This window comes from Nipponia nippon, unplaced genomic scaffold (assembly GCF_047370975.1).
Source record: "Nipponia nippon isolate SJK-2023a ecotype South Korea unplaced genomic scaffold, ASM4737097v1 scaffold_8, whole genome shotgun sequence".
NCBI lineage: Eukaryota > Metazoa > Chordata > Aves > Pelecaniformes > Threskiornithidae > Nipponia > Nipponia nippon.
In genome coordinates, this window is record NW_028262402.1 from 49085668 (window position 1) to 49105960 (window position 20293).

Sequence of the window (20293 nt, forward strand, 5' to 3'; positions counted from 1 at the left end):
CTAGCCTGAACATAACTGTGACAATAACTTAGCACTTGTTGTGCACCCAGCTTGCACACTTCTCACGGGAACGCCGCTGTGGGGACATGCATGGGCTGCCCATGTCCATTGTTCTGCCTCGTCTGCCTGTTTGCCTGCTCCCTGTGTTCCCCCCCCCGCATTCGAAAAAAGAGAGAGACCAGCAGCAGAAATCAAAGCAGACCCAAACTGAATTTGCTTGTTATTAAAGGCAGGAATCTTTGCTTTTACAGGTCCTGTGAACTTGGCATCTGATGAATTGTCTCAGCATGATATGAAGGTACAGATTTCTCCTTATACAAATACCTAAGCTTCATTTAGTTTGAGAAGCAACAACCTCTGCTTGTCTATCTGAGCACCTCTCAGAGCTAACAAATAAATAAGGTGGCTAATGCCTGCCAGACAACATTTCCTGCCTGTTCCTATCCTGCGGGAATAGTTATGTGTGTAGATGATTATTATTTGAAGGAACTTGTTATGTGGTTGTGGGCTGGAAAGCTGGGTTGGAGAAACAAGCTCTGCTTTTGGACCAGAGAGCTCTTGTGCTTACGGTGAACCTTAGTGCCTTCAGGGAGCTTGCAGCTCAGCTGCCAGTCTCGGGGGAGCACAGCCTGTCTGGCACAAGCTTCATCCTTGAGATGGCATGACTCATTACATCTGAGGAGTTGGTTTCTGAGAGAGACCTTGTGCGTAACTGTGAGTCTTTAACTGGACTTAAACGGAAAAATGCTTGATGTAAAAAATAGGACAGTTCCCATTGTCTTCTACATGGAGGTATCTAGCAGCTTTTGGGGGGACCAGTATATGTGAGAAGTCCCATTATGGTTAGTCAGTTGTATTTGATCCCTAGTCTTATATTCTGCTTTTTATTTTTACGTATCTGTTTACAAAACCAGAAAATCTTTGTCTCAGTGGTTTTTTTATCACCTTTCAAAGCAGGAGCTTGAGTATTAGCTCAGCTGGGTATGAAGCTAAAATAATGATTTAGGTTGAGAGAAACAAAATCTGGTAAAATCTGGCAAATCTGGTAAAGGTGGTATCTTCTCAATAGCAAATGACTATTTATTTTTTTGATAAAATTTGAATTTAGTGGAATGTTGTTGGACTGCCACTTTTCTTAGGTCATTATTATAAAACGGATAACCTCTTAAGGCTTTTTTTTTTAATTGCCAGCTGTGCAGAAGATCGACCATTTATTTGGGACTCACATATTGCTATTGTAATCTGTGTCATCTCAGAATTGTATCTCTGCAGCATGAACACATTTTGGAGTCTATGTTGAAAACATATGTTGGGGCAGGGTGCTGCAGATCACAAGTCTTGCTGGGGTGAAAAGGTTCTGGTGCCATATTGACTGTCTCTTGTTTTGATCTCGCAGAAAGGCCATAGTTGACTCTATAAAGAATGAACTGATCTATGATAGTTATAAAGGTGTGAACAGCTCAGGCATTAGAGAAGAAGGCATCTTAGAAATATATTGCTCTTACCTCCAAAACTGTATGTTGGCTAGTCAGGGCACAGTTAAACTTTGTATGAGAAGAACAGGCTGAAAACTGAAATTTGCATGGAAAGTAAGATATAGTTTGGTCTCTGCTTTGATTATGTTTAGAGTTGGAGTCCACAGGGTTCATGTGCATATCTTAGAGGCTGGGAGTGGCATGCCATATCTGTTGCATTTATTAAAATGGCTAAAATGAAGTGACTGCTCCTTGATAGTGTTTGAATTGAATTCTGAAAGCCTATAGCACAGCTTGCAACTAAGCACAAATGCAATTATTTGTCTTCAAAGATATAGCTCAAGTTTTCTGTTTCTAGCCTTTCCGAGACTCTGTGGTTCCATCTAAAGAAAATGAAGATCATGTCCTGTTGGGCATAGGTAAGAAATAATTAATCATTTTGACTTCTCAAAAGCTATTGATGTATACTGTGATGCCAAATACACACAATGCAGTTTCTTTAAAAGAGGTGAAGGTCATTGACATTGCAACCTAGCTTGGCAAAAGATCAATCAGTTATATCTATGTCAGAGAGGGAACCTCTTTCAAAGCATCTCTAGTGTAGATAGGTGGTGTATCCAACAGTATTACAATACCCTAGGATTTTTCAGCAGTATATGAATTGTTGTAGGAACAACAGTCTTGAAAATAATTTCTGATAGAGCTAACATATGTGACTGAAGATGAAATGAAGCATGTAGAAATGTTTAGATGCTGCAGTGCTGAGTGAGTTGTGGGGGTAGTAGGAGAATATAGCCAGTTGCAGAAGACAGTACATTCAGAGACTGAAATGCAAATGGGAAGGTGAGTATTTTCAAGTTTGAGGGAAGCTCCAAGAACAATGTGCAAACATGGGCTCATGCAAAGCACAGCAAGGCGGAAAAAGACAATGAGAAACTAAGCTCTCTCAGTGGAAGCTGCTGTGCTGGGCAGGGAGCACCAGGCTAGCATCACTTGCCTGTGGTCCAGTGCTGAGCTCAGAAAGAGCAGCCCAGATGGTGGCATTCAGACAGCCTATATGCAAACTTTGGTGGCTGCAAAATGAAGAGTCACTCTGTGTGTGTGGAAAGGGAAGGGATATACATGCATGAATGGGGACAGAGACACAGTTGTAAGATAAGAAGCTGGCAGATTATTTTAATAATATCTCATTAAAATCATCATCTAGTTATCAATTTTTCTAGTCATTGTTATGCCAGATGCCTGTATTTCAACCATTTAATCATGTTTGTCTCACTCTCCCATCCAAGGAATACGGGAGCTGCCTAAGGGAATGGGGAGCAGTAGCAAAAATATTAGCATTCACAGTGATCCTGACTTTAGTGCTTTTGAGCATAGGACAATGTAGCAGTTCTTGCCTTGCACAAAGATGCAATGCACATACGTGAGATGTTAGTGCCGGTATGATCAAATCTGTTTTGTCAAGCAAGACCAAAGTATTGGATTTTATCTCAGTGTAGGAGGGTGTGGAGCCATTGGGGAGTGATTATGGTTTGCTAATCTGAAGCCACATCTGCTCCAGTCTCTGCTCCAGTTATACCATCTGGAGGGAATATAAGGTAGCTTAAAAGCTGACAAAGTGGAAGTTCTCCACCCTGAAATTATAGATACTTCTTTTTCTTACCCCTGAAATGCCTTTTCCTTCTAAGGCATCATTTGCACAGCACTGCTTGTGACAGCTGAAACAGCAGCCAGGCCCTCTGGCTTCAGACCAGCTCAGTCTGCTATCTGATGCTTGGATGGCCAGCTGCAGCAGATCCTGAGTCTTCTGCAGGGAACAAGCAAGTGACTTTGGCCATGGTTCATACTTAGGACTGGTAGAGTGTAGATTCTTAGAGGAGTCTTTGGGTAAAAAAGAAATGGTGAATACAACTTGGAACAAGATTTAGGTGCTTAAAATTTGACTTCAATATATTTTCTTAGGGATCTTATGTATGTATAAAGTAAAATTACAAATATAGATATGAATGTGTAGATACACATATATCTGTACATATACACACGTATATAAATACCTTTTGTCCTAAGCACAGGCTCAGCTTATATTAGACTAAGAAAAATTCCCTGTTGTACCTCTTATCTGAAAAAGAACCAACCGTATGTCTCTTCCCTAAATTCTAATTACCTTGTAGTACATCTAAGGTGTTGACTTGTTTGTGAAGAAGCTGCAGTGGCATTGGTTCTGCTTGTTTTAGAAGTAAGTCACTGTAACTGAGAATTTAGTTGCCCTATGTAAGGACTGGAGCAGGGGCTTGCTGCCAGCTGCACCGTGGGCTCCTCTTGCCTGTCTCCCAGTTGCGTACTCAAGTTGGCTGAAATGCTGATAACATAGAGATCCGATGGGATTTTGCCATTGACCTCAGCAGGGCCTGGAGGGCTTCCAGTCAGCACCGTGTGTGAGATGTGATGGGGCTGAAGTGCAAGCTGGGGAGTGAGTGGGCTATCAGGTGTGCAATAAAAGGTGGAACTGGGGAGGGATGAAGAAGGCTGGAAATAGAGTTTGGTGACAACCAGAAATTTACAAGTTGAATTAAGCTGGTTTTATTGGTTTATTTGAACGTAAAAATCAATACATGTTCTAACCTGACTCATATAACCATATTGCTAAATATCCTAGTTTTATGATCCTGGATTGTTTTAAACTACTTTTTAAAAAATTGTTTGCTTGGCAGTGTTGTTAAATGGCGATGTTTTTGGCAGGAAAAGCACACAGTGGGGGATAAGGAGAGAAATGGAAATGGTTGTCAGTGGGGGAGAGGAAGAGGGAAAACAGCTAAGGGGGGGCTGAGTGAAGAAGAATGAATAGAAATGAGCAAACTCTGGAATCGCACTAGGAAGTTGGATGCGTAAATCAAAGAGGACTTCTAAGAGTGAGAATGTGAGTGCTCTTTGAATGGGTACAAATTCCCCCACTTCTGCTTCTCAGTTCTTTTTTCACATGGTTCTTGCTTTTAGAAACCTTTACCAAAAACCAGTCTCATCTTGGAATTGGGTTGGAAGGGACCTTTAAAGAAGTGGTGGCTCCTGGAAGGGCTGTGCTGTTCCTGCTCTCTGTTTTCTTCCCCAGCCTGCCCTTTCAAGCATATTGACTGTTCTGGCTCTTTCCCCACACCCAAAAAAGTTTTGGGAGTATCTTTGCAGGGGTGCTCGCAGTAGTTGGTAGGATGCTAAAAGGGTACCAACTCTCCTTGCTCCCTGTCTTTATCTTTGGGTTGGGACCTGGCTGCCTTAGGCACCATTTGAGTCTTGTAGTTAACTTCTGAGAATTGTAGTTCAATTTTTTGCGCAAGAGGCTTCTCTTCCTCCAAGATCGCTGGAGAGCCCCTGGGGTCCCACCCGTGCGAGTGTCAGGGTGGGGATGGGCCAATAAGAAGCCATGTGAACTGCAGACAATGGTTTTGGGGTTTGCCATATTCAAGAATTGAAGGAATAGGAATAAACTGTGGGGCACAACAGGATACTAGACCAGGCTGTACAGGGGGTTGTATGGAGACTCCTGTGTTCAGTGCTAGTCACACCTGCCAATTTTCTTCCTCCTCTCTCTGTCTCCCCTGGAAATTATTAGAGATCTGTTTTGTGTTTACGGGGGCGGGGAGGAGGGGAGACTTTCTTTTTTTTCATTGAAAGAAACACACTGGAAAGATTGAGAGACTAAAACAATATCCAGTTGGGGAGAGTGAATGAAAGAAACAAAATAGAAAAAAGGTTTTTTTTTTTCCCCTTTCAATATTAAGCATATGTATTATTGCCAAGCATTGTCATCCTCAGAGTCAGCAACCCTATACATTTTGGGAGAGAGTCTAGGAGGTGACAGCTGAATGCTGTTACTGTTGGGCATGTGACAGTGTTAGCTGGGCATGTGTTTTTAAACATTTATAATTCCTTCCTGTATTGCGTAGCTGGTTTGGAAAGAGGATGTTCACAAGGCCATTTATAAAGCTGCAAAAGTTTCTTTTTTCCAATAAGAAAAATCTAACCCCTAGTTTTTCTTCCAAGAAAATACAGCTTTTTTTTTTTTTTCCCCGTAAACTTCAGGAAGGCAGGATGATGATAATTCTTCAAAATATTTTCTCTGCTCTCCTAGCTACACTGCCAATGACCTAGTGGTGTCTGTCTAATCTATTCTGTTTGCTCTGCCTGCGGTGAAAAAGTTCTGCAAGCCATGTTTTGCACTTTGAGAGATAAAAATACTGATGCCAAATTTTTGGCAGTTCGCTGTATGTGACCAGGCAGCTACAAAACATTTTTCTTAGAGTCTGCCCTTTGATTTTCATAGCTCCGCAAAAATCCCAGTTTAACCACAGATCAATTTAAGGAACAGAACATAATGATCATCTCTGTGTAAACCAGTAGGGCTGTACTGTAATCTGCAGAAAAGTCTGGTTTCAATGTCATTGTTTTGTTCTTTTTTAATTAGATTTCCTTACCGTGGTTGGTAAGACTTAAAAAGGTGGGGTTTTTTAAGATAGAAAAAAGCAGGGTCCTGCTGTCTGGAGTCCCACCTTCGCACAGTTTTTGTTAGTTCTGTAAAATTATTAGTTTTTCTACTTATTGCAGTCACATCTTTCGCTCCTTTTATAGTGTTCATTTGCTTTTGGTTTTTGGTGGACAAAATGTTTGCATTTGGAAGTGTTTTGAGTCAAGTGTGCCTGTTTTTGACATTGGAACTACAGGAAATAATTTTACGGTTATTGATAGATAAAAGTGAAAGTTACCTGTTAAGCGTTGCCTATTTGAGACAGTTACAAGAGTCCTGTGATTAAGGCTATGCAGATCTTTTCTGTTTGTGGTCATTTTTATCTTTTCCTGTCAGCTTTCAATCCTATCTTTCCCTTATGTATGCTTTGAGAGAGGGTGAGTGATCCAGCCTTAGCATCTCAGTCCCGGAGCTGCAGACTTTTGCTTTAGTTTCTCACCTTAACAGATTTACAGTAGAACCTTGGGCACGTCACTTGTCTTTTCCCTGTGTCTCAGTTTTTCACCTGAAACAAGGAAGATGATAGAGAGTGAGATGAGAAAGAGGCACTGCATGGGTGATTGGAGATGTGCAAATACTCAGACTGGTTGTGCCGAAGAAGTTCTGGAAGGTCAGTTTGTGGTAAAGGAGGCTTTTTTGAAAACTCGTTTTTAGTCGAAAGGTAGGTGGTCTGTAGATGAAGAAAACTGCAGAGTTATTGCTGCAGCTGATGACTGCAGCAATTGCCCTCTGCCCTTTTTCGCGGCAGCTTTCGGAGATCTTTATGTTGCTGCTTCTAGTTTTGCAAAATGCATGGTTCCTTGCACCTTGCAGAAGAGAGGCTTAACTCAGGGTTGATCTGTCCAAGTCCTGCCAGAAACAGTCCTTAAAAAACATTGAAACACGGCAGTAGTTTATTTCAGTAGATAAAACATATTCCCATTTGTTTGGAGTATCTATAAACAACTAAATATTGAAGACTGCAGAATAGTTGAGAGCTACAGAAGATGTGGGAAGTAAAATCTTCCTGGGATGTAAGCCTGAACTGAGCTTAATTAAAAAGCCTTGGAGAAATCTGGAAGCAGCAGCATTAAGCACTAAAACAAGCTTGTTCTTGTTTCTTAGAGTTTCCTCCATTCTTAATTTTCTGAGACATTATAATTCAAGTTAACCTCAAAAGGAAGACAGAAAGAAAAATGAACAAGTTACAAACATGTGCTGTCTGGCTTCCCAGAACTTGTCCTCCTCCTCTGCTTAAAATCCACAACAAATTTTCTCAACAAAATAATCCTTCAAAAAGAGGCTCTTTTTTTCCTGATGTTTAAATAAGCTCTTTTGCCTGTCTTCTGCCCAGTCTCATTTCATGCTAACATAAATAAACAATCTGGAATATATCTAATGTCAAGTTACTCTTTAAATGTGAAATATAATCCAGAAATACATTGTGAAGAAAACAGTCATAGTCTTGAAAGTGCACACATGAACACATTTCTCAGCTTTCTTCCTCCTTGAGAGGCAGCCCTTCCCTTGAAGTCTTCCCTGAAACATGGAAAATTGGATTTTTAACAAGATGGGTCTTTGGTGAACTTTTTGGCGGCGCAGGCTGCCAGCGTAAGTGTAGACTGAACAACCAAGTCATTGGCGAAACTTCAGTAGGAGCGAGGTCCAAGTCAAACTTGGGTTTGCTTTCATGTGGCGCCATGTGTGCTCTCCGTGTTGCTGGGGCTCGCACAGGCCTCCCTGGAGCTGAAACCAGGAAGAGATTTTTATTGACTCTAGCCCTTAGTTCTCAAGCTTTTGCAAATAAACTCAAGGGAGCTTTTCATCAGGGCAGGGGACAAAAAGCAACCAGCTTTCCATCCACATTTGTACTGCATATCCCAGCGAGTCTTTTGATGTGAATAGATACTGGACAAGGAGAGCATTTAGGCAAATTATCCCTTTATGTACTTTGATGGAAGTGCTTAGTGGTTGTTTCAAGAGTCAGGGCATACCGACCCCGCTGTCACTTGAAAGTAGTATTAATGAGCTCGTTATCCTAAACTGAGCTTATCCTAAACGACATCAGGTGAATGGTGCAGTAAAAAAAGGAAAAAAAAAAAATCTGCAATCAGCCATGAATAAGACATCAGAAAGGTCTGAGTTGGAGGAATGCTGAGAAATCCTGACAGTGGGACAGTGAACTGGACAGTACAAAGAGTTTGGAACAAAGCCCGAGACAATGCAACGTGTGTGCCCACCAGCTCTTTGGAGCTACATTGAGTCAGGACTGGGCACAGGTCATGTTTTTGCCTCAGTTTTGTAAAAACTCTGAGCCCTTCTCCATCCCAATCTTGTGGGTGTTCTCCCAGGATCTTGCAGTACTGGTATAGTTTATGCAAAGCTGCTTCTCTTAAATTTTTAAAGGTACATTCCTCCTTTATCAAAGAAACAAGATTTAAGTACCACCACTTACAAACAGTTGCTTTTCAGAAGAGGTAAGTATTTCTAATAGCTCTTTGTTGGATAATGCATCATTCATTGAATATCACGAACATGATATTTTTCGTGTGATAGTGTTAGTCTCATTATAGGTGTTCTAGCTGTAGTTGTCACCCTGGTTTCAAGGAAAACATTAAAAGAACAGCCTTAAAAATTAATTTCATAATTCACATTGTAATTAGAAATATACCTGCAGGGGAATAGTAAGGAGTTAGGTATAAATTTAGATGGCACGGTCTCCTCTCAGTCTGGACAGTTTGCAGAAGCACTGTGATTCCATGTGCCCTGTCAGGGGTTGGCATAAGGATATATCCATGTGGAAGTAAATGCAGTGGAACATAAGAACACTTGGACTGGCAGTCTAGTTTAAAGCAATCCAGGAAACAGCACACACAAATTGATTCTGCTTCTCCTGCAGCCTGCCGTGACTGTGGAGTGTTTCAGTAAACTCAGGGGTCTGCGTAGAACAGCGTTTTTGGAGACGGGTAGGGTGGCCTGCCACTCTCAGCAGGGTGTCTGTGAAGGCAGCAGCTGTTCTGTGTTCATTTCCAGGCTAGCGTCCAAAAAACTACACAAATAAGTCAATGAAAAATTGACACAAATTTATGGTACTGTATTGTTATTTTGTATTTTCCATTAATATTTCTGGTATCTGGCTACACAGCATCTATAGTAGACACTTGTTACAGAAAAGAGGTCTCTAGTGTGGGTGGGTTTCATCATCAGCTGTTGGAGTGGAAGAGTGGAGAACACCTGCATGAGGGGAGGTGTGAGCGGGAGGTTTCGAGGCTGGGGGGGGTCAGGGCCTTTTCATCTCATGTCAGAACGTGCCTAGGTTTGATACCTGAATTCACCAAGGACAAGGCTTTTCTGGGAGAACAAAATCTGCTGCTTTAAACTGGTAGTGGGAGGAAGATGCGTTCCATGATGCTGAACGTTAGTGATATTTCACCCTATTGAAACCTGTGGCTTCATCAGGGTTGAAACGGTGGAAAGAAGGCATGTTTGCAATGGAAAATGTGCAGTGCAAGACACTCCGTGTTCCTCCTTCCCTTGCCCTGCTCCCTGCCCTTCCCAGCCCTGTCCCCCTGTGGGTGACGTGGGATGGGGAGCCTGCCACGGGGCGCTAGTGAAAGAGGTGGGATCCAGCAAATCCTGTCATATGTTGGGCAGCGATGATGGGCAGTGACTGCCTGCCTGGACCTTTTGGGATCCACTGCTGAACAGTTTAAATCCCAAACTGCTGTGTTACTTGTGAGAGGCCTCAACAGATCTCTGTTCACAAAATAAGGAAATAAACGGGCCAGTTCCCTAAACTGAATGCATGAATCACCCATCAAAAATTTGGCAGTAAGGAAGATCATAAAAACAAGTGGGGGAGGTCATCCACCAAGATCTTAAGGATCTGGGCTTGGTTCTGTGGTTTTCAATGATTGGTTCATCAGTGATTTGGGAAAGGGGGAAGGGGAGCATAGTGATGTGGCAAAGTTTTTCTGACTATTCCAGTATAAACTTTCATAAGAAAGACCCAGGTCTTTGGTAGAGAAGAAAGGTGGTAAAAATAATGTGTGTGACAAGGCATCTTATGAGACCTGTGAGGCTGTTGCTGACAGCAATCTGCACAGCCATTGCATCATTGTTGTGGGCAGGTGGGAAGAGTGTTAGAGGGTGCTTGGTGTGGGGGATCTGGTTGGTAGTGTTTTGCTTTTAGTTGCCTTTAATTCACATTTGCTGAGTTTTCAACATGATTGTTAAGTATAATGTAGGGTAATGCAGCTATTTTGTCCAGGTACGTTGGCTGATCCTCTCTGTGGGAAGATGTGCTCTAATTAATAAAAACAATGGAGTGAAGAAGGTAGGAAAGCCACGTGTGCCTGTGGGTCGCAGAGGCTGGTGGAGAAGATCACCTAGCCCTTTTTACACCATCCTTCCTTGTCAAAGCTTTCTCCGCAGCTTTGGGAAATGATTGCAGGCTCTACTGGTCCTGGGGCAGAACCAAGCTGTGGGGGAATCAGCTTCATCCCTAATGTCAGGGGAGACTCTGCCAAGAGCAAACCAGGCAGGGCATTTTTGGCAGAGCCACTGTTCAGGCTTTGTTCTCATCTCACCTGTGTCCAGCAGTGACCCCCTCCAGCCCTGTTTCTGGGGTTGGTAGCCCCGCTTTCCATCCCGTATACATCCCTTCTCCCTCTGGGGAGGGGGCACTGGGCCCAGAGGGGTTGTCATCTTCTGGTCTGCCCAAGAGAGAGAGCTGCCAGCCCATGGTTTAGCAGTGCATGGGGAGAGGGAGCCCACCCACTCGGTGCCGCGGGGCTGTCCTCTGAGTGCGGCGACGGGGAGGCGACAGTGCTGTTCCATGGAGACTGCGGATGCTGGTGACATTCCTCTGCTTCCTTCCATCTTGCCACGAGCTGCGGGAATGGTCAGACAATAGACAATAGACTGTAATATCTCTGAAAAATATTTATATCATACAGATGTGTTTTGGCAAGCATTGGGTGAAAGAATTTAAGGAATTATTTATCAAAAACATTAGCCTTAGGTAATGCACACAAAAAGCCCATTTGTTCTTTATCTTCACATCTATACCTTGGTATACATAATTGAAAACATTTTTTCGGTGGAAAGTAAGGTTAATATTTTCCAGCTAGAAAGCACCTTTTATCTCATAAGCTGCCAGCTGCATGCAAATGCCACCACTTTGGAAACAAAGAGTGGCAGGTGAAAAGTGGGTTGGATCATCCCACAAAAGTGCAAGAATGGGATGAAAAATATTTTTAGCCAAAGACTGTAAGGCAAAACCCTTCTTTGTGGCAAAAAGCAGCATGAGGTCTTTCACGTCTGCATAAAGGAGTTTTACAAACTAGAAAAACCTCATCTTTCACAAGGCCTGAACAGAGCAAATAACATGAGTGATATTCAATTAACCTTTCAGAAATAGGGGTGAAGGTTGATAATTTATCTGTGCTTTCAGACTGCCATTGACAAATTCCCATGCAAGATCCTATTCAAGGGAGAGTGCAGTAAGGGGCTGAAAAGCCTAAGAACTTGGCCAAAAAATAGAGGATAAGCAGGAGGAGTAAATGATCAGGTTTTTATCACAGCAGAAGTTTAGTAGCTGGATTCTCCGAGCGCTATGTAATAGGGCTGCTGTTGAAAAATTATTTAACAATCCTTAATTACTGATTTGTATTGGAAGGTTCTAAATGAATGCTGCTAGTGTAAGGGAGGGAACAGGCAATAACTGAGCAGTCAGTGAAAACATTTATGCATCGTACAGAGGTCATTCAGGAAAGTAAATGTCTCGGCATGTAAAGTATTTTAATGCCATTAAATACATCGGCTGCATTTCCGCATTGTGAGTGTTTTGTTTGGTTCCAGTTATTCCTCCCTGGACTAAACAGAAGTCCAGGAAGACCAATGCGAGTGAAAAAAGCCAGAATTAGTCAATTTAGAGAAAAGATGCAGAAATGGAGATATCACCAGAAGTAGGCAGAATTTACGGTTTCACATAAAGTAAAACAAAGGAATAATTGCTAAAATTGAAAGGTGAGACATTTTAAAGCCAGCGTAAAACATACAACTCTCTCTAAATGTAAACTGCTGTTCGCCCATGAAGCGCTGCCTCTTGTACATGTCTGAAATTAAGACTTTTACTCTGGTTGGCGTTAAATACCTCTGATGAGCGAGGGAGCACACTTGGGTAGGGAAAATTGCTGCATAGAGGGGAAATCTTTTGTGGCGGAGCAGTTGGGAAGACATTTCCTAAGTGAACAAGTTATCCAACAAATATGCTTCATCCTTTCCTTTTCTTTCAAACTGAGGCCACGATGGGAGGCAGGCGAGTGCCCTGGATGGTGTGCAGGTGGGAACGTGTATGTCAGTGCCTGCATTCCCGTATGCCCAGGGGATTTACCAGTGCAATTTGAACCTGACATTCCAGGGAGTGGAGATATTTTGAAGTGGATGCTTAAAGCATGGATTTATATCCTCTCTGTATTTTCAGTCATCCATTGTCTGTTGTAGTTCCCTGGGGCTGTTAATTATATATATAAATCAAACAAAGTCTATGGGAGTGTCTAATATTTAAAGTGAAAGTCTAAGGCTTCCAGTATCTGAGGCGAATTCTTTTCAGGCCTAACAAAGCTGGCAGAACTTCAGTTAAAGGAAGGGCAGAACAATGCTGTGTTTCAACTGTGTTTTGTGTAATTTGTGCACTTTGTGAAGAGCTTGTATAATAATTATTTTATCCCTGAAAACCTGATAGATATTTTTCTAATGGGTTTTGAATTAAATTTGCATTTGAATTGCATTATTTTCTTTCAACAAATACGTTGTTATCTCCAACTGAAACGTGGATTGAGGAATCACTTGAAACATAATACAGAAGTTGCGCTGCAGACCTCAGCAGCCTGAAAAATAATTGAAGTGAAGTAAGGAATGTTAACAAGCTCAAATGTCATCATCTTCCAAAAACTGACATTTAAGCTGATCCACATTCCCTCTCCTCCTTTATGTGGAATACAAAAACACATACATTGTGGAGTAACTAAAAGAAATGTTTGGTGGAGTTGGTTAAGAAACAGTGGACATGTTATTTTTGTATTAGCTCTTGTATGGCCACATTTGAGCCCGTTTAAAAAAAATGTAGTTTGTGTAGTGTAAAGATGTTGGGGGAAGGGATAATGAGTTCCTACTGAATGCTAATTGCCTACGAGTTGTTCAGGGAGACTGTATAAGAATGGAGGATTTGTTGTAAATTAGTCACTAGCTGTATTGTGCATTGCTGTGAGGTTAGACCAGAGCTGTAAAGGTGCCAGCTCTACAAAATCCTTATGATTCACTGTCTAACGTGGTGACTGTGTGAAGGAGAAAATACTATTCAGACTAAATATTATTGCAAAGAGAGCTCCTCTAATGACAGTGTAATCTTTCTTTATAACACTTAAGCTTTAAGCTCATTCGAGCTAGAAAGATGGGAGCAAAAGATTTTCAGTGGGGTATCACGGCTTTTCCAGCTGCAACATCCCAAGGTCTGCAAAATTGTAAACGTTGAGAGGAGGAGTATTGCTCTGCAGTAATATAGGTCCAGCAGATTGATTAGTGCTCTTAGCTTACTGTTAATCTTTGGCTTCTTTAATTCCAGCATTTTGCCTGTCCTTCATTTGAGAGTGCTTGTAAACCCCACTTTTAACATGGAAACAAGGCTTTGAAAAAGCTTGAAATAGTTTGTTTACTTTTGAGACATATTTTCTGATTCCTTACTTGGCTCCTATTGTTTTCATTTACATCAAAATGGAAAGGTGAGTTAATGATTCACTGGCACACAGTGACCTTTCAAATAGCTCTGGACCACGATGCAACAGCTCCACTCGAAGCTCTCATACTTTAACCTCCTTGCTTCTGCCTTATTATTTGCAGCCTGATCTGTCTACATGCCTGGACGCCTGAAGAGAGCAAACATTTACAGCTTCTCCCTCCCCTGTGTTTAGTGGGCAATTTGATCCTTCTTTGTCCATTCCTTTATTTTACATCACTCTTAGACTTGACTTGCTCTTGAGAACAACAAAGTGCAACTTTGGGAATCTGCTCTCTGTTTATTTAGCACAAAAATGGACTCAGACTCTGATTCACCTTTTAATTACTCTTGGCCTTCCTTACCTAAAATGAGGATTCGAAGAAGGGCATCCAAACCAGGTAGAAAAAGCTGTCTTCTTTTAAATGACTCTTGCTCTGCCTCCTTTTCATTGTCTGGTTGTGTGCAGGGGGCTATGAATAGCTTGCATGAGGTAGATTTTCTTTCCAGTGAAAGTCTACCTTACTGTTAGTTATGTAGATAGCTCACTTTTGTAGATAACAGTGTTGAAATTTGTTAAGTAAGAAGAAAGTGTTTTCTCCAAATTATGTACTGTTCTTTAAAATTGTTTTTATTTCTTTACTCTCTTAGGGCTTTTTTTTCCTTCTGGTTGCATGTGTAGCTCTCGCTGAGCAGCTCTGACACCCTGGGAGCTGCATGGCACGACAGCAGCTGCAGAAAGCTCTGCTGGTTACAGTTGTTTTTATTTAGGGAGAATTTGGTAATTCAAATTGCCTCAATGGCTAACAGGCTTTTTTTTTAAATTATGTACAAAAATCTTACCAGAATGAAGAAGGAAATCTTTTGCTTTCTGTAAAAGAAAGCAGAAGGATCAGTTACTCTCTTTGGTGGCAGGGTCAGTTACTGTCTTTCCACAGTTAGACATTGTCCTCCTTTGTGGAGAAGTCTTTGGGAGGTAAGCACTATAAATGTTGTCAGTATGATAAAGGGGGTTTTAAGGAGGTTGAAAGGCACTGACCAGCAAGTTTATGTTAGGAAGAATTATCATTGAAAGCTTTAATGAGGAAAGATAAATTTTTACTACATTTAAAAGCAAAGAAATGAAGAGAAAGAATGGCAAAAAATGTAATTTGTGCTTCCTTCCATAAAATTGCTTTTTTGTGTTTCAGAAAGGGAAAAAACAAACAAGAGAAGGAAGATCCATCAGTGTCATTAAAGTCAATGAGCCAGGAGAATCATGTTTACACAGACTGAGACTTTGACCTAGTTTTAGAGTGAAAAATGTGTACAGAATGCACATTTTATCTTCCAGAACACTTTCTGAATTTTTTACTTTTAATCGTGGGGAAATCCAGTATTTCCCAAGTGCATAGGAGTTTCTGCAATGTGTATGGATGTGCATGCAATTTGCAAAGAAGATGAAATGGGTTGCAAGTTGTATGGTGTGTGTTCTTTCCGTCTCTCATGAGGACTCGTTTTATCTGTAAATACTGTAGCTGCACACCCATCCTCCATGGCACTTTTGTTGTTATTTATTTGACCCTTAGACAGCTTTTTTTTTTTTCTTTTTTTTTAACACTTCACCTGTTGTAAAGCACTGTATACAGATCTGGTGTTTGCATGTTATAGTACTGCATCTCGTTTCCCATCCCTGTTAATAGTATACATATATATATACACAATATATATTAATAGTGTACCAACATATCTGGCTTGTATGCACAGCTGACCATATATGTGGGGTTGTTAGAGCAAGAAGGTGCTCTTGGGTGCATGTGCATGTTTCAGTGGTGAAGTCCAAGGGTTCACTTGTGCTTGAGGAATTGAAATCCTGGTGGCCCATGGGGTGGGAGAAGTGTCTCTGCAAGGTGACAGCAGGCTTGTGATCTATGTTTTTTTCTGGTAGTATCCGAACATGGCCAGTTGATCGTGGCACGCAGGTGTGGGGCATGTACCTCGCAGCTGCATTTCCCTCATGCAGGCATTCAGGTCTCAGTGAACAAGAGACCCGTAGTGCCCAATGGGAAGCTGTGTGGGATTCTTCCTCCCCACCCTGAGAGTCATGAAGTCGTTGTCGTGTACCTGTGCTGGCTGCTCCAACTGATCTGGGCAATGAAATGCCAGCCTCCTCCCTTCACCTCCAAACCAGCAGGCTGTTGGTTTCCTGATCTGGGGTTGCTCCCCCTGGGAGGCAGGGGAGATGTGCAGGCCTCCGGCAGGAAGGTCCAAAGCAGAAAGTCTCACACCGTGCTTTGCACCATACGTATCAGTGTTTTCAGATTTTAAGTTCCCTACATGCCCCAAGGTCAGCTTTTGCCCCTGCTCGGGGACCTCTGAGACTGGGTGGTGGAGTCCCTGCCCTCCCCTTGAACTCCTGGGGGCCAGCAGAGCCAGGCGCAGCCTGCGCACCTTTGGGGCCGTGCATTGCAGACTCCCTCCCTCCCGCTGGGGCTGTGTGTACATGGCATAATTAAAGGTTAATTACACTCAACAGAGAATGTGAACATGACTCTGTCTTAGTGATTGGGCTGGAGAGGGGGTCTAAGTTTTGTTCCTTGCTGCAAGACCCCTAATGGTATTTATTTTGTTATTTAATGTGAAATGGCCATAAGGCAGGTTTCTTCTCCCCTCCCCTTGCCTTGCAGAGTCCTACCTGTTCAGAGGCAGTGACTCTCAGAGCCCTTCTGGAGGCTTTAACAACCTTCAGAGGTGCTGAGAATATCTGTCTCTGACAAGTCTGTCCCACTGTGCTGGGAGGCGGGAGTTATGCGCTGAGCCCACTCGGGCAGAGGTGGGAATTGAAACCGAGCATCCCGTATCTAGGGAAAGTATTTTATCTGTTGTGCTGTTGTATAAAATGGGACACCAACTTATATCTGTTTGTATATTCATTTGTATAGCAGGTAAGGTGCCTGCTTCAAGGGGAGAGGTCTGGGGTGTGAATCCCATTTTGGAAAGGGACGCTTTCTCACATCCCACATCCCGTGACAAAGATCAAAGTCAATGATTGACAGGTGCCTTTATCCTCAGTGTTTCCTGGTGGCTACTTTAGAACCACATCTTGACATGATGATATGATTTCTAACATCCAGATGCCTGATCCTGTCCACGCAGTATATAGGAAATGCAGTACTTTGCTTTCTACTCCATAGATTTAGAACAGTTAAATATTCGTCTTTATGACAACAGCACTTCGAAGCCTACCTTGCTTTACCCTCCGTATAATGCTATTCTTATGTACTTGCTTAATTTTGCTGTCATGAGTAGTTGCGCTGTCTGAATGAAGCACTAAGACACTAGAATTAGGGATGCAGATCCCCCATTGAAACTGGTTGTATGGTCCACACCTACAGACATGCATGTCACTTTGGTTGGCCCCTCGCCAAGAACGTGTGGACTTCTTTCTCCAAATTCAGATAACCACTTCTGGATTTACAGGAGTATTTCTGTAGTCCTGCATGACCCATGCGCTTAGCTGTCTTCATGTTGTGGCTTAACCCCAACTGGCAACTAAGCACCACCCAGCTGCTCACTCACTCCCCCCTGGTGGGATGGGGGAGAGAATCGGAAGTGTAAAAGTGAGAAAACTCGTGGGTTGAGATAAGGACAGTTTAATAGGTAAAGCAAAAGCTGTGCACACTTCCTTCTTCTTCCCCTAGCTTCATGTGCCAAGCATGACATCATATGGTGTGGAATATCCCTTTGGCCAGTTGAGGTCAGCTGTCCTGGCTGTGTCCCCTCCCAACTTCTTGTGCACCCCCAGCCTACTCACTGGTGGGGTGGGGTGAGAAGCAGAAAAGGCCTTGACTCTATGTAAGCACTGCTCAGCAATAACAAAAACATCTCTATATTACCAACGCTGTTTCCAGCACAAATCCAAAGCATAGCCCCATAATAGCTACTATGAAGAAAATTAGTTCTATCCCAGCCACAACTAGCACGCTGCATTTTTCGCTGACTTCATAGTTGTGTTACTTCCAGTTATGCATTAACCCCTGCTCAGATTGCTGGGGGTAAATGTGATGAGCTGTCTGAAAACTATTCATTCTGTCTAGAGAAGGGAATTTGTAATTTGTTTCCTGGCTCTTGGCTTGGTCACGCTGATGTATTTCACTTCTCTTTTGCTGTGTGCTCACTCACAGAATGATACAAGTTTCGATTTTTGTGGAGAAACAGTGTTATGTTCTTGCCATTTTCCAACACAGTTCATTCAAGGCTATACATTTTCTTACGCCAACATAAAGCATGTTTTGAATTATTGCTATGATGATCATGTGGGTTTTTTTAAAGTTAAAGTATTTTTATAACCTTTTGTGCCTGGTAAAATGTGCAGCCTTTGCTGTATAACTTTAATGACAACATGGCAGAAGATGTAGAGAACTTGTGCCTAGTTATTAATTATTCAAGGTCTTTTCTTTTATCCATGTTTGGAGATTATCCTTCCCAGCACTGTGGCTTTTGTTCACCTACATCTAAATAACACATACATATTTCCTGGCTGTTTACCAGGCAGATGGCAGAGAGCCACAGGCTCTGCTAAAGGAGACATACCTTTATTTTCTTCTTTTTCTGTGGCCATGGCACAGTATGCATCCAGAGAGCATTCAGCTCTGGCAGGAAGATCAGCTTGGTGAGGTGTGCTTGCTGGGTTGTTTCAGTACCAGAGCAACTCAGCTGTGTCATATTAGGGTTATTTTTACCTTTGTAAGCATCATGAAGTCCATTATCAACACCTTTCAGAGCTAAAACTCTTTGGGACCCATTCACTCTCACAAGAAGTGCCAGTTTGCCCTGGCAGTCTTACCTGTCTTTCCATAAGCTGTGCTGAAGTTTTGCATCTGCAATGAGAGTAAGTATTTTGAATGGGTAGGGGAGATTTTTGAGACATTTTGTTTGAAAATGCATTTTGTTGATAATCCTCATCTTTCAGGCAAGGACAGCCTTGATGCATATTACTACTGGTACCCAGTGCAGTGAGCTATTACCTGCTGCCGTGTCAACCTGGGGGAAGGTCTGCTGATGGTCCCTGTAAGACTGAGATGACTTGTAGCCCAGCAAGGCAGGCTGGAGGCAATTAGCGGGGCTGTAGGAATGCAGTATGTGATGTGGACGTTTGTGATGGTTTTGTCACTTCTTAAACTATGCGGGTCTGTCCACTGGAAATAAGTTACTAGCACAGTCAATGTGTAATTAATAATGCTCTCCCCTGCATTCAGCAAAGTCTTGAAATACTTCTCTTCTTACAGAGTTAGTTTGATGGAGTTGTCCCTTCATGCATGTTTGAAACTGGGGAGCAGAGTTGGGAGTAGGGAGGTACAGTGGGGTCATACTGCAACACGAAGCCCAAAATAACCTGCTACCTTTTGTCTGTTCATTTAAAACCCCAATGAATATTTATTTAGACATCTCACCTTTAAGAACAGACTGACTGGAGCACCACCAGAAAAACACGTGGCATTTTGCAGTGATAATCAATATTTACAAATGGAAAGTACTGCAGATAACATATTCTGATATATCTTGTATTTGCAGCAGCTTTCTTCAGAATTTCTTACTTAGGTTGTTGCTCTCTTACAGAATTTTAAAATAATGTAAAATGTGGTATTAGAAGTTGCTATATAAATAAAAACGTGAAGTAATTGGGGTATTTTGTTGTTTCTGGCCTGGGATGTGTAATTTATAGCTCAGTCCATTAACTGTTTTTAGAGACCTCAGCAGTGGGGACTGTTGCTGAAGTCAAGAACCTGTCTCCACAGGCTCAGGTTTATGCCATGATTGAGGAATCCCTAAGGCCTGCGCTGGTTTTCAGGGGTGTGTATTGAACCTCCACAGCGTAGCACTGGAGCTGAATACCACCCTTGCCAGTTGTACCCAGTGGAGTTTATATACAAGAGGGAGCACATGCTGGGGAAGGTGATAAGCATACAAGAAGCAATGGAGGGCCTGACATTTTTTTTTCTTCCTGGTTGTTGGTTCAAGACCAGCCCTTGGAAAGCTTTACATACCACAAGAAAGTACTGCCAGTTTTACCAAATCACATTTCCATATGACTTTAGCTGCCAAAGTCTGATGAACTGCTGTAGAAAACAATGCTTTTATAGTATTTATAAACAAAGGCTTTGGGATCTTGGCAGACATAAGGAAATAGTTTGTAGCTTTAGCAGTTCTCAAGATGGCAGTCACTAAAATCATGTTAAAATTCTTGCAGGAGGGAGAGCAAAATGAGAACTGTAGGGATATTTTAATGGTATGAGATCCCACAAGGCCTGCCAGGACTGGAAACCAAATAATTCATAGTGTGCCATTTCTGAATGGGAATTTCCAGTTTTCTCTAGAGCTTACAGTTCTTGGGATTTATGAGGTAGCATCTTAAAGTTAAATAAAAGCTGTGGTGTGGCATTGCAGTTTTGGCAGTGGTCTGGGACTTCTTTTTTTCCCAAAGGAACAAATGCCCTAGACCTTGACAAGTGTAGTTTCTAATCCAGTGCTATTTCTTCTTTATAACTTTTCTTGCAATCTGATGGC

General features: G+C 42.2%; 1 protein-coding gene across 4 annotated transcripts in view; it reads left to right on the forward strand.

Moving 5' to 3' along the window:
• The window catches only part of ARHGEF28 (Rho guanine nucleotide exchange factor 28), a 128886-nt gene that overhangs the window by 52520 nt on the left and 56073 nt on the right, over positions 1-20293 (forward strand). For 3 of the 4 annotated variants that reach the window (XM_087742246.1, XM_087742245.1, XM_087742247.1), the window contains 2 exons: positions 252-298; positions 1834-1894. In XM_087742246.1, the coding sequence (XP_087598372.1) occupies positions 252-298; positions 1834-1894 (108 nt within the window). Of the gene's footprint in view, positions 1-251; positions 299-1833; positions 1895-13852; positions 14149-20293 lie in introns of those variants that run through there. The other variant, XM_087742248.1, reaches the window with a different exon arrangement.